This window comes from Suricata suricatta, chromosome 9, assembly GCF_006229205.1.
Source record: "Suricata suricatta isolate VVHF042 chromosome 9, meerkat_22Aug2017_6uvM2_HiC, whole genome shotgun sequence".
NCBI lineage: Eukaryota > Metazoa > Chordata > Mammalia > Carnivora > Herpestidae > Suricata > Suricata suricatta.
In genome coordinates this window covers 93,903,256-93,916,973 of record NC_043708.1, presented here as the reverse complement: position 1 = coordinate 93,916,973, position 13,718 = coordinate 93,903,256, and the positions used below count along the sequence as shown (strand labels likewise).

General features: G+C 37.2%; 1 protein-coding gene across 1 annotated transcript in view; it reads left to right on the top strand.

The window, feature by feature from the left end:
* Window positions 1-13,656, top strand: part of PYGO1 (pygopus family PHD finger 1) — a 24,354-nt gene extending 10,698 nt beyond the window's left edge. Inside the window, exons 2-3 of the mRNA XM_029951662.1 lie at window positions 11,293-11,378; window positions 12,442-13,656. Coding sequence (XP_029807522.1) covers window positions 11,293-11,378; window positions 12,442-13,566 — 1,211 coding nt within the window. The 3' untranslated portion in view covers window positions 13,567-13,656. The remainder of the gene's footprint in view (window positions 1-11,292; window positions 11,379-12,441) is intronic.
* The last annotated feature ends 62 nt before the right edge of the window (window positions 13,657-13,718 follow it).

Sequence of the window (13,718 nt, the reverse complement as noted above, 5' to 3'; positions counted from 1 at the left end):
CATTGTGTTCTCCCTAGAGTTCATGTTTATAGTGGTGTCTCTGGCACCTTGTATTCTTTGCAACATTTCCCTTATAGAGTCCCTCTCAGGATTTCCTGTAGGGCTGGTTTGGTGGTCATGAATTTTCTCAATTTTTGTTTATTTGGGAACACTTTTATCTCTCCTTCTATTTTGAATGACAGGCTTGCTGGATAAAGGATTCTTGGCTGCATGTTTTTTCTGTTCATCACATTGAAGATTTCCTGCCATTCCTTCCTGGCCTGCCAAGTTTCATTCGTTAGGTCTGTAACCACTCTGATAGGTTTCCCTTTGTATGTTAGGGCCCTTTTCTCCTTAGCTGCTTTCAGAATTCTCTCTTTATCTTTATATTTTGTCAGTTTCAGTATGATATGTCGTGCCGAAGGCCGGTTCAAGTTACGTCTTAAAGGGGTTCTTTGTGCCTCTTGAATTTGAATGTCTATTTCTTTTCCCAGATTTGGGAAATTCTCAGTTATAATTTGGTCTAGTATCCCTTCAGGGCCTTTCTCTCTATCTTCCTCTTCAGGAATTCCCATCAGACGGATGTTGTTCCGTTTGATTGTGTCACTCAGGTCTAGAATTCTCCTTTCCTGCTCCTGGATTAATTTCTCTCTCTTTTTTTCAGCTTCCTCTTTTGCTATAACTATATCTCCTGATTCACCTATTCTTCTCTCTGCCTCGTCAATCCTTGAGGTGGCTGCCTCCAGTTTGTTATTCACCTCATCTATAGCCTTTTTTAACTCATCACACCTATTTTCAAAGCACCTAGTAATTGTCTCAGTTGATTCTTTAATGCTTTTCTCAACTCCAGCAATTAATTTTATGACAGGTTTTTAAAATTCTTGATCTGGTATGTTGTCTAGATCTGCCTTGAGCAGTTCTGTGGCTGTGACTTCCTCCTGGAGGTTCTTCAGGGGAGAGTTCCTTCGTTTTGTTATTTTTGCTAGTTTTCTGTCTCTTGTCACCTTTAGAAAGCTTATTGTGCTCTGTGCACCTGTTAATATTTCTTTGTTAAAGGAGGCTTATTGTCTGTCCAGGGCCTGTCGTTTCAGGAAATATTCTTTTAATGGTGTCCCTCAGTTTCTCTTGTTGTGCCTTTGAATATTTTATTTCCCTACTTGGCAATATTTGGGACTCTCTGTCGTGCACACTTTGGCTTGTTTCTTGGTGTAGCCCTAAGAAGGAAAGCAGACAGACAAACAGAGAGGGAATAGGAACACAAACGCACAGACAAATCAAACAAACACATTAAAAGGGGGAAAGAAAATAAAGAGAATGGAGAGGAAAGAGACGAAAAGAGGAGAAGAAGAAAAGAAAGAGAAAAATAAAATAAAGGGGGTTAGAGACAACAAAGGACAGTGGACAGTCTAAAAGTGTATGACCAGTTGAGGGGAGAGGTAGGGATGAGATATAGGAGAATATATCTGGATTGCAAGAAGGTAAAAAAAAAAAAGGGGGGGGAGAAAGGAGAAAGGAAAATAAGGAGTAAAAATTTTTAAAACTTTAAGTAAAAAAAAAGTAATAAAAAATACGTACAGAAAAAGGAGAAAAAAATGAAGAAAAAAAGAAAAAAAATTATAAAAACCAAAAAAAAAAACCCCAGCAACTCCCCCTCGTGGGTAGGCGTGGTTTGAGTGGTAGGTCTGGGAGGCTACTCTCAAAGGCTCCGCCTTGGTGTCTGCAGAAATTAGATAGGCGGCACACCAAGCTCCGCTGAACCAGGAACTCTAGGCCACTCTAAGGAGTCTGATCTCCTTGTGCCACAGTTGAGCCGAGTTGTATTTTCCAGGCCCGCCTCGGTTCAAAGTTCCAGTCCATGCATTTTTATGCTACCACAGATGAGATGTATTTGCTTTGGTGGCTGGCTTCTTAGGGGGAGGAATCGGTTTGTCATGGCTCAGGCCGGGATTTTGGCTGCCCCTGCCTCAGGGGAGGTGCGCGGCAGGAAGTGAAGTGCGCACCGTCACAGACCCAACCCATAGCTGGGATCGTGTTCGCCTTGGGGGAGGAATGAGTTCACAGCTGTTGCCAGAGGCGCCGGGAGCTGCTGGAAATGAGCTGGGAGCTCATGCAGCCTGCACGCGCACCCAGATCTCCACCGCTGCCAACTCCCTGCCAGGATCACGCAGAGGTAGGGGCTCTTTTTTCCCTGTTGGCACCTGGGATTCAGGGTTCGTGCAGCCAATGCCGGTGGCGAGATGCGCCGTGGAAATGAGGTGCGTGCTCCCACTCCGAAAACCGAGGTCGAAGTGAGTACCCCTGACACCGCCGCTCGCCAAGATGGCGCTGGGCTGGAAGCTGTTCTTTCCCTTGCACCACCTGGGTTCGGGATTTAGGCTACCCAGCGGTGATCTATGGAGTGATCTTCTCTCTCCAAGCGCGGCTAAGCGTTCTTTACCTCTTCCCCAGAGACAGTACTATGAGCGTGTTCAGTCTCTCTGTCTCTTCCCTTTGTCTCTCAAGCTCCATGTGCTTTCCCCAGCGTTGGGCTGGGGCTGGGGCTCCCACCTCCCCTGCCCATCTAGGGCTGGCCCGTTTTCCAATCTCCCCAGTTCGCACTCACTCACTCAGGTATCCTTCAGGTTCTCTTCCTTCTGGAGTCCGTATTTTCTCCTTCCCCTCTTGCAGATGAGAGTGATGTCCTTCTCAGTTCGATCGATGGGGCAGACAAAGTTTACAGAGCTCCCTTCCTCTCTGCCATCTTGGCTCCTGCCTTGGGAGTTTTTTGATTATCAGTTCAATTTCATTGCTAATAATTGGTATGTGTTCAGATTTTCTGGTTTTTTTTATTCAATTTTGAAATATTGGATGTTTTTGGAAACATCCATTTCTTCTAGGTTGTCCAGCTTTGTTGGCGTATAATTTTTGTAGTAGTCTCTCACAATTCCCTGTATTTCTATGGTATTGGTTGTCACTTCTCCTCTTTCATTTCTGATTTTATTTAGTTGGGTCTTCTCTTGGGTTTTTTTGTTTGTTTTTGTTTTTATTTTTATTTTTATTTTATTTTTGATGAGTCTAGCTAAAGTTTTATTAGCTTTATGTTTTAAAGAATCAGCTCTTGGCTTCATTGATCTTTTCTTTATTCTTTCTTTTTTTTTTTTTTGGTCTACATTTTATTTATTTCCATTCTGATATTTATTATTTCATTCCTCGTACTAAGTTTGGGATTTGTCTGTTCTTCTCTTTTTAGTCTTGTTAGTTAGAAGGTTAGATTGTTTATTTGAGATTTTTCTTACTTCTTGAGGTAGGCCTGTATCTGTATAAATTTCTTTCTTAGAACTACTCTTGCTGTGTCCCAAAAATTTTGGATCATTAGTTTTAATTTTCATTGGTCTCCATGTGTATTTAATTTCCTCTTTAATTTCTTCATTGACCCATTAGTTGTTTAGTGGCATGTTGGTTAGCCTCCACATGTTTGTGCTTTTTCTAGTTTTCCAGTGCTTTTTTCTAATTTCATACTGTTGTGGTTGCAAATGATACTTGGTATGATTTTCAGTCTTATTGAGACTTGTTTTGTGGCCTAACATATGACCTATTCTGGTGAATGTTCCCTGTACACTGAAAAAAAATGTGTGTTCTGTTATTTTGTATGGAATGTTTTATATATATCTTTAAGTCCATTTGGCCTAATGTATTGTTCAAAGACACTATTTCCTTATTAATTTTCTGCCTTGATGATCTATCCATTGACATAAAGGGGGTATTAAAGTTCCCAACTATTATTATATTACTGTCAGTTTCTCCCTTTTAATATTCATCTGATTTAGGTACTCTAATATTGAGTGCATAGATATTTGCAATTATCATTTATTCATTATGCAATTTATTATTAGTCCTTTATCATTATATAATGCCCTTCTTTGTTCTTTGTTTGTTACAGTCTTTGTTTTAAAGTCTGTTTTTTGTTTGTTTGTTTGTTTGTTTGTTTTTTGCTTTCATTTGCATGGAATATTATTTGTCTATCCCTTCCCTCTCAGTCTATATGTAACTTTAGGTCTGAAGTGAGTCTCTTGTAGGCAGCATATAGAAGGGTCTTATTTTTTTAAATCCGTTCCATTACCCTGTGTCTTCATATTGGAATGTTTAGACAATTTACATATAAAGTTGTTTTGATAAGTGTATACTTAATTCCATTTTGTTAATTGTTTTCTGGTTGTTTTTGTAGGTCTCTTTATTCCTTTCTTCTTCTCTTGCTCTTCCCAGTGTTATTCTTGGCTTTCTTTCTCTTTATTTTTTGTGTATATATTATAGGTTTTTGGTTTGTGGTTACCAAGAAGTCCATAAATAACATCCTAAACATATAATAGTCTATAATAATTTGATGGTCAGTTAGGTACAAACACATTATAAAAGAACTTCATTTTTACTCCCCCTCCCCATTTTATGTATATGTCTTCATATTTTATATCTTGTTATTTTGTGAGTCCTTTTAACTAATTAAGATATAACTGATTTTACTACTTTGACATTTCTCAGAAGGCTAGTTTAGGGGTGATGAATTCCTTTAACTTTTGTTTGTCTCTCCTTAAATTCTGAGTGATAATCTTGCTGGCTAGCATATTCTTGGTTGTAGGTTTTTTTCCTTTCAGCACTTTGAATATATCATACCTCTCTCTTCTGGCCTGCAAAATTTCTGTTGAAAAATAAGCTGATGCTTGTAGGATTTCCTTTGTATGCAACCATTTTCAATTCTCTTGCTGCTTTTAAAATTCTCTATTCTTTAACCTTTGACATTTTAATTATTATATGTTGTCTTGTGAACCTCCTTATCTTTGTCTTGTTAAGGACTCTGTATGATTCCTGAACCTGGATGCCTATTTCCTTCTCCACAGATTAAGGAAGTTTTCAGCAATTACTTCTTCAAATAAGCGTTCTGCCCTTTTTCTCTCTTTTCTCCTTTGGGGATCTTTCTAATGCAAATGTTTGTTCACTTGATGTTGCCCAAGAAATCCTTTAACCTATCTTCATTTTTTTTTATTTTTTTATTTTTTTGCTATTCATCTTGGGTGCTTTCCATTACCCTGTCTTCTGGATTACTGATCCATTCTTCTGCATTCTCTGTCGATTCCCTCTAGTTTTTGTAGTCTTCCACTCTGATTGGTTTTTTTTTTTTTTTTTTTTTTTTTTTAATTTTCCATCTCTGTTGAAGTCCTCACTGAGTTCTTCCAATCTTCTCATCAGTCCATTGAGCATTTTTATGACCATTACTTTGAACTCTTTATGAAGCATATTGATTATCTCCAGTTACAAATGGATTTAATATCTTAAAAAATCTTTAATTTGTAAAATCTTTAGATGGGAAAAAATTGCCTTCTATAACAGATTAGACTCACCTATAAGACTATGAAGAGACATATAACTTCAACTTCCAGCTCGAAGAATAAAGGTTAAAGGGGAAAAAGAAATAAGAGAAATATTCTATTTAATTGAGATTAAGTGGCATAATGTGATAATATCTAGAGAGAGAAAATTCCTTTGTTTTCTTAAAATGAGAGAGGTTTCTTCTATTTTTGTCATCATTCTCCCACAGTGTGTTCCCTTTGTGCATTCAGAGGTTACTGGGCAGGTAGGAGTAAGAGAGGAGATAAAGCAATTCAGGTATTAACAAATTAAAAGTATCACGGTAGCTGGTGTTAATAATATGCCTTTGCAGTTCCCACTTTCTTGGTTCTCCTCCTCACAGTTCTCAGCTTCTGACTGAATAGTATGGTTTACCTTGCAGAGTTAGCAAGAATCAAAGAATTCAGAAATAGGAGTCCTTTACTTTGAACCACAAGTTTTCCTTTTTGTCTTTTGTGTTCTACTGAGGAAGACAGTATATGTATAAGATTTTAGGGAGGCAAATGAGTACCTTTGAAACATATAAATCTAGTTTTATCTAAGTAATCATAAGAAAAATAAATTGGAGTTTGTCAAAATTAAAAACATACATGTGTCAAAGGACACCATCAAAGTGAAAAGATAACCCCCAGATTAGAAGAAAATATTTGTAGATCTTATAACTGATAAGAGTCTAGTATCCATAATACATAAAAAAAATTCTTACAACTTAACAACAGAAAAGATAAACAACCAAACTTAAAAATAGGCAAATGAGTGGACTAGTCATTTCTTCAAAGAAAAGATATATATATATTTTATATATATATGTATACATATATATATATATATAAATGATCAGTACACAAAAAGATGTCAACATATTAGTAATTACGAAAATGCAAATTAAAACCACACTGAGTTACTAATTTATACTCACTATAATGGCAGTATTTAAAAAACAAACAGGAGGGGTGCCTGGGTGGTTCAGTTGATTGAGCGTCCGACTTTTGCTCAGGTCATTATCTCAATGTTCGTGGGTTTGAGCCCCACGTCAGGCTCTGTGCTGACCGCTAGCTCAAAGCCTGGAGCCTGCTTCAGATTCTGTGTCTCTTTGCCTTTTTGCCCGTCCCCTGTTCACTCTCTGTCTCTCTAAAATAAATGTAAATAAATAAAAAAATAACAAACAAACAAACAGGAAATAAGTTGGGGACTTATTGTTGGGGACGATTTGAAGAAATTGGAACCCTCAGACTTAGCTGCGAATATATAATAGTGCAGCCACTATGAAAAACAGTTGGGCAGTCCTCAAAACATTAAATGTAGAGATACCATATCACCCAGTGATTTAATTACTAGGTATATACCCAAGATAGTTGAAAACATATGTTCATATACAAAAAAACCCTACACATTTCAGCAGCATTAATCTTAGTAGCCGAAAAGTAGAAACAGCCCAAAATGCACTGTCTTTGACTCCTAAGACAACTTCTGTCTTTAGAAGCTGTTGATGATTTACAGGATTTTGAGAATTCTTCCTAATAACCCCAAGTCTGGGTAGAAGCAAATTAAATGAGTACTCTTCTCATTATCTTCAGTAAGGAAATAATGAGTGAAACAAAAAAAAAGTTAAAAAAAAAAAAGGACTATTTCTGGCAGAAGTCTCCAGGGATACAAACTGAATCAAGGAACACAGGGGAACCATCCCATGTGAGTGGGTTACTATACCCCTCAACTAGGTAGGTGTGCACTTATCAGAGCGTTGGAATTAAGAACCTGGATGTTCCAAGGAAACACAACAGGTTAATCCTACTAATATGGGCAAGCATTCTAAAGAGATACAAGTATTTCCAGTCATATAGAAATGACAACATTCATATAAAAGTAAGTTGGCTTTATTTCAGGAATGCCAGTCTTGAGTTGAACACTAAAATAATTTAAAGGGGAAAAAACCCACATGATTATCTCAATAGATACAGCATATAACCAACCAATATTAGATGTGAATAGAAGAAAGTCAGAAAGTCACCCATGTAAAATCAGAGCAAGTAAAAGATCTAGACAGGATTGTAAGATAAAAATAAAAGCAGAGGCACCTGGGTGGCTCAGTTGGTTTAAGCATCTGACTTCAGCTCAGCCCATGATCTCGTGGTCAGGCTATATGCTGATAGCTCTACACCTACAGTGCAGAGTCTGCTTGGGGTTCTCTCTCTGTATCCCTCCCCTACTTGCCCATGCACTCACTCGCTCTTTTTCAAACTAATAAATGTAGAAAGACAGAAAAAAACCCATAATTGTGTAAACATACTATAGCAAAATAATGAACTAACAATAAGAAAAGAAAAGAAAAGAAAAAAAAGAAACAGCATGTAGAGGATGAAGACCTACTAACAGAATAGGAGAAACCTAATGGAGGACCAGGGGGAGGGGAAGAGGGAAAGAGAGTTGGGGAGAAAGAGGGACGCAAAACCTGAGAGACTATTGAATACTGAAAATGAACCGAGGGTTGGAGGGGGAGAGGGGGGAAGAGGTGGTGGTAATGGAGGAGGGCACTTGTGGGGAAGAGCCCCTGGGTGTTATATGGAAACCAATTTGACAAACTATTAAAAAAAAAAAAGAAGATGAAGACCTACAATCTAAAAGATAGAAGAAAATATCTTACATGTACTTCAAGTGCTAGGCCTTAAAAACAAAAAATGAAAAAAATAAGAGCTCAAAGACAGGATGATAATTCAACAAAATTAGATTAAACATGAATTGCAGGGGACCTGGGTGGCTCAGTTGCTTAAGTGTTCAACTTAGGCTCCAGTTATGATCTCATGGTTCATGAATTTGAGCCCCCGCGTCAGGCTCTATGCAGAGAGTTCATAGCCTGGAGCCTACTTCAGATTCTATATCTCCCTCCCTCTGTGCCTTCCTCTGGACACACACACACACACACACACACACACACACACACACAATTCTCTCTCAAAAATAAAATAAACATTAAAAACAAAAACTTGTGGAGGCGCCTGGGTGGCTCAGTGCCTCACTTTGCTTCAGGCCATGATCTTGCAGTTCATGGGTTCAAGCCCTGCATCAGGCTGTCAGCGTGGAGCCTGCTTGGAATCTTCTGTCTCCCACTTTCTCTGCTCCTCCCCGACTTGCACTCTCTCTCTCTCAAAAGTAAATAAACATTTAAAAAGTTTTTTTTTAACTTCTCCTATGGTAAATAAACATTTAATATACTCTTTAGTTTCACTTCTTTTTTCCTTTATTAAATGCTAATTAAGTTAAATTCTAATGCTTTTATTTAAAAAATAGTCTCCTATGTTTGTAAAGGTATTACTATTGCTCTATATACACAGAAGGAAAAGTAGGTAGGTAGATAATAAGCTAGATGTCTGGAGTGATGTTAACTTAGTCGTAACGACAGTTTCTGGTGTCTAGCCAAGAGATAAAAACTATACCAGTTATTTTTAACAAAGAATTTAATACAAGATATTGTTAACAGACCTTAAACTGAAGTGGCAAAATAGGATATTAAAGTTTTCACAGAGGTATCAACTGTGGGAAACAGCTATCATTCCTAAGGCTGTGAAACAAAGGAAAGAAGTTGAAATTATTATAATCTATAAATTCACAGGAGGGGCGCTGTGGAGGTTAAACTCAGATATCTGAAAATGGGGGGACCGCTTAGGCTAGTTAATACCTCTGTACTTGACAGGTGCACCCCGTGGGCCTGGAAGTCACATACCTGGTGCTGATACCTCTGAGGAGGGCACAACAGGACTGTTTAGGATAGTAGGTGAGGTTAAAAAAAATGTTATTTTGTTCTAGATGGCTAGCTAGAACAGGAAATATCCTTTCCACTTACTAGAAGTCTTCCTGTATGTCTCTCAATATAGGACTTTTGAAAGTTTTTATGCATACGGATCTTGTGCATTTTTAAAATTTATTGCTACCCATTTTAGTTTGGTTTTGTTCCTATAAATGCAAACTCTTCTACTCATCTTTTGACTGGTTTTAGTTTGTACATAAGAAAATTTTTTATGTTTAAATATTAATTTAGCATCCAGAATCCTTACTGAATTTTGTTATTGTTTGTCAGTTTTCCACCTTCACAGTATTTAAAGTTTTACAAATAGCTCTTAGAGAAATCTGCTTCGCATTTTGTTTAGGTGGGGGACTACGTCCAACATACTGATTTCTGCTCATTGCTAAGTACCATTTCTTTTCCAGAACTATTATTGTAAAATAGTGGTCTCCCTGCTTCTACCCCTGTCCCATCTCTAGCTCATTCTTAACACAATTGCTAATATAATATTTTTAAGACCTAAATCATATCACTTTCCTACTCAAAACCCTTAAATGATCATCCACTGTTCTTCAGATAAAATTTAAATTCCTTAGCATAAGCTACAAGGCTCTGTGTCTTAGTCTACATGGTCCAGAAGAACAAAAATCAGAGACTGGGTGGCTTAAACAAGAGAAATTAATTTTCTCACAGTCCGGAGGCTGGGAAGTCCAAGATTAAGGTGGTAGCCAGTTCACTTTCTGGTGAGTGCTCTCTTTCTGATTTGCAGATGCCCACCTTCTTGCCCATGTCCTCACAGGGCCTTTCCTGTATGTGTACTACAGAGGGAGTCTGCGAACACACTCTTCTTTCTCCTAAGGCCAGTAATCTCATCATAAGGGCCTGATTCTCATGACTGGATGTAGCCTTCATTACCTTCCAGGGGCCCTACATCTAAATACCATAATATTGTGCATTAGGGCTTCAAAATAAGAATTTTAGTGGGACACATTCAGTCCACTCAGCTCTAAAATGATCTGGACCCTGCCTGTCTCTAACCTTTTCTAGTGGCACTCTCCAGAGTCCCTTAACACACTGGCATCTTTTAAATTTCCCAAACACATCAAGCTTCTTTCTATTTAAGAATCTTGACACATGCTGTTCTCTGCCTAGAGGGTCTTCCTTATGCTCTTTACTGAGAGATTTGTTATCCTCCTGTAGGTCTCGGTTTAAATACCTCTTTCACAGAATCCACATTTGTGAGCAGGTCTCCTCTTAAGTGTCTGTCAACTCACGGAACTTGCTTATTTATTAAACTATTATAAATGTATATCTATATATGTATGTATATAACTTTATTCTTCTATCTACTTATATAAAAGATCCAGAATCCTCCATAAGTGTTTTTCTAATGGAAAAAAATTCTGTCGATAAACATTTTTTAAATTTCTTTAATTCATAGTCGAGCTTTTGCTTTTGCTTGATCATATACTGTTGAAAGAATAATACATTGTACTTCAGCAATACCGTTAAGAATTAGAAGGCCACAGTCCTTTAATGCCTTAATTCCAGTTCTAGGAATGATCTGTACATGTATTTTAAGACATTTATACATGATTTTCATTGCAGACAGCTAAGTTTGGAGACAACCTAAATATCCATCAGTGGGGAGGGGGCTAAGTTTATTGAATTAGAGTGTATAATCATACCATGAAATACTACTCAGTTATTAGGGGATAGAGCAGTTCTGTATGTAATGACGTGCAGTAATTACCAAGAAGAAAGCAAGTGTACAGTGGCATTGTGTATTGTGTGTACACTCCACAAAAGATACTGTATTAGAATTTTATCTGGATTATCTTTTGAAAGGTAGAGCAGAAACTAGTGGTTGCTTCTGGGATTGGAAACCAGATGATTAAAGGTTCAAGGGTGGCATGGAGACGTTCTTTCTCACTAAAAGAGTAATAAAAATTACCATGGAAGTAGAGATGAATGACTGTTTCTGACTGAAATTATGGATAAGACTTTTTGAAAAACATTAAAAAAAAAGCTTAGTATTGCTTTTATCTAACAAAAATAGAACACATATTGACCAGTAATTATGAAAGATATTGCTGTGAGAGATACAAAATTTCAGTGACAAGTGGAAATGTTATCTGGATTTTATTTTCTTTTAGGTGGTGATAGTGGACTGGATGGGTTAGGAGGACCAGGTGTACAACTAGGAAGCCCAGATAAGAAAAAACGCAAGACAAATACACAGGTAAATTGACATTTTCTTTAATAACCATTTTTGTCCACTGATATGATCAAGCTAATGAGGTAAATTTAAATTTGATCATGAGTTTGTTTCCTATCCTCATTCATAACCTAATAGTGAATTCTGTAGTGATTTTTTTTAACTTTGTAACTAGTGGTTATTGTTGGCCTATAGGCCTGGAGTGGATATTGCAAGAAGGAAGTACAGGCAGACAAATTAAAATGTTTATTCTTAAATCTAACTTAAACAGCATAGATGCCTGTAGTTCTAAAAGATCTAAAATACATGGGTGCAGGTTTAACCTGAAGTAATGTTTAGCCATGTAGTAGTTCATTAGTATGTGCGTATCATTGAGCAGTCATGAGGGAAGCAACATTCATGTATAATTTGTGTTTAAATAAATAGTTATCAAAACAGGCTTTTGTGGTTTTTATTTTCTGTAAATTTGAAGCACTCGTTTTGTTTTAAAGACTGCAAACAAGTATGATGCATGTAAGGATTATTTTTTTCCATTTTGGCCACCACCTCTTAATTAAGCTTGCAGTGTGACTAAGACTGGAAGTTTATTTTTCCACTCCGAGGCCAAGAGCATAGTGCTTGGGGAATACTTTAATAGCTACTCCCTGAAGTTAAGCTTAGTAAAAAAAACTTATTAGATCCTGTTTATTGTTACTTAATTTTATGGTTATTTGGGGGGGTATAACAGGTACTTTTAGTTAGAATTTTAAGTGAAAGATTCTAGAACTAAAGTTAAGCATATTAAATGCAAATTATGTAATGAAGCTTCTTTTGAAGGTTAAGCACCTTTGAAATTTGAAGTAACAATGAATTTGAGCTCAGAAAAGCATACCTTATTTTCTTTCTTAAACGGAAGAAATCTACACATTTTAATCATTAAATATAATTAAATATAAAAATAATTTGAAATTGAAAGGTCAGATGAATTAAATTTTCATAACACATAGCAAGAGAAATTTGATTAAAACTAGGTTCTTACATGTTAAGATAACAATTTTAATGACTTCTCTGATCGAAACATGTATTTTACTCTACATTCTCATTTCAGGGGCCTTCTTTTCCTCCGTTGTCTGAGTATGCTCCACCACCGAATCCAAACTCTGACCATCTAGTGGCTGCTAATCCATTTGATGACAACTATAATACTATTTCCTATAAACCACTACCTTCGTCCAATCCATATCTTGGCCCTGGTTATCCCGGCTTTGGAGGTTATAGCACATTCAGAATGCCACCTCACGTTCCTCCAAGAATGTCTGCCCCATACTGTGGTCCTTACTCACTCAGGAACCAGCCACACCCATTTCCTCAGAATCCTTTGGGCATGGGTTTTAATCGACCTCATGCTTTTAACTTTGGGCCACATGATAATTCAAGCTTTGGAAATCCATCTTATAATAATGCACTAAGTCAGAATGTTAACATGCCTAATCAGCATTTTAGACAAAATCCTGCTGAAAACTTCAATCAGATTCCTCCACAGAATGCTAACCAAGTATCTAACCCTGACTTGGCATCTAACTTTGTCCCTGGAAATAATTCAAATTTTACTTCTCCATTAGAATCTAATCATTCTTTTATTCCTCCCCCAAACACTTTCGGTCAAGCAAAAGCACCACCCCAGAAACAAGACTTTAGTCAAGGAGCAACCAAAAACACTAATCAAAATTCCTCTGCTCATACACCTCACTTAAATATGGATGACACAGTGAATCAGAGTAATATTGAATTAAAAAATGTTAATCGAAACAATGCAGTAAATCAAGAGAATAACCGTTCGAGTACCACAGAAGCTACAAATAACAGCCATGCAAATGGGACACAGAATAAACCACGACAACCTAGAGGTGCCCCAGATGCGTGCACCACTGAAAAAAGCAATAAATCCTCTCTCCACCCAAGCCGTCACGGCCATTCTTCTTCTGACCCAGTGTATCCCTGTGGAATTTGTACAAATGAGGTGAATGATGATCAGGATGCCATCTTATGTGAAGCCTCTTGTCAGAAATGGTTTCATCGGATCTGTACTGGAATGACTGAAACAGCTTATGGCCTCCTAACTGCGGAAGCATCAGCAGTGTGGGGCTGTGACACCTGTATGGCCGACAAAGATGTCCAGTTAATGCGCACTAGAGAGACTTTTGGTCCCCCTGCAGTGGGCAGTGATGCTTAATCACCGGATTAGTTAAAGTGATTTTTTTTCCATGTGTCTTTTCAGAGGTTCAGTGACACAGGATTTTAATGTTTTATATTATTTTTTTAAATGCACATACAAAAAGATTATTTACCTTTTCATTTTTATTAATACTCTACTTCATTACCAGT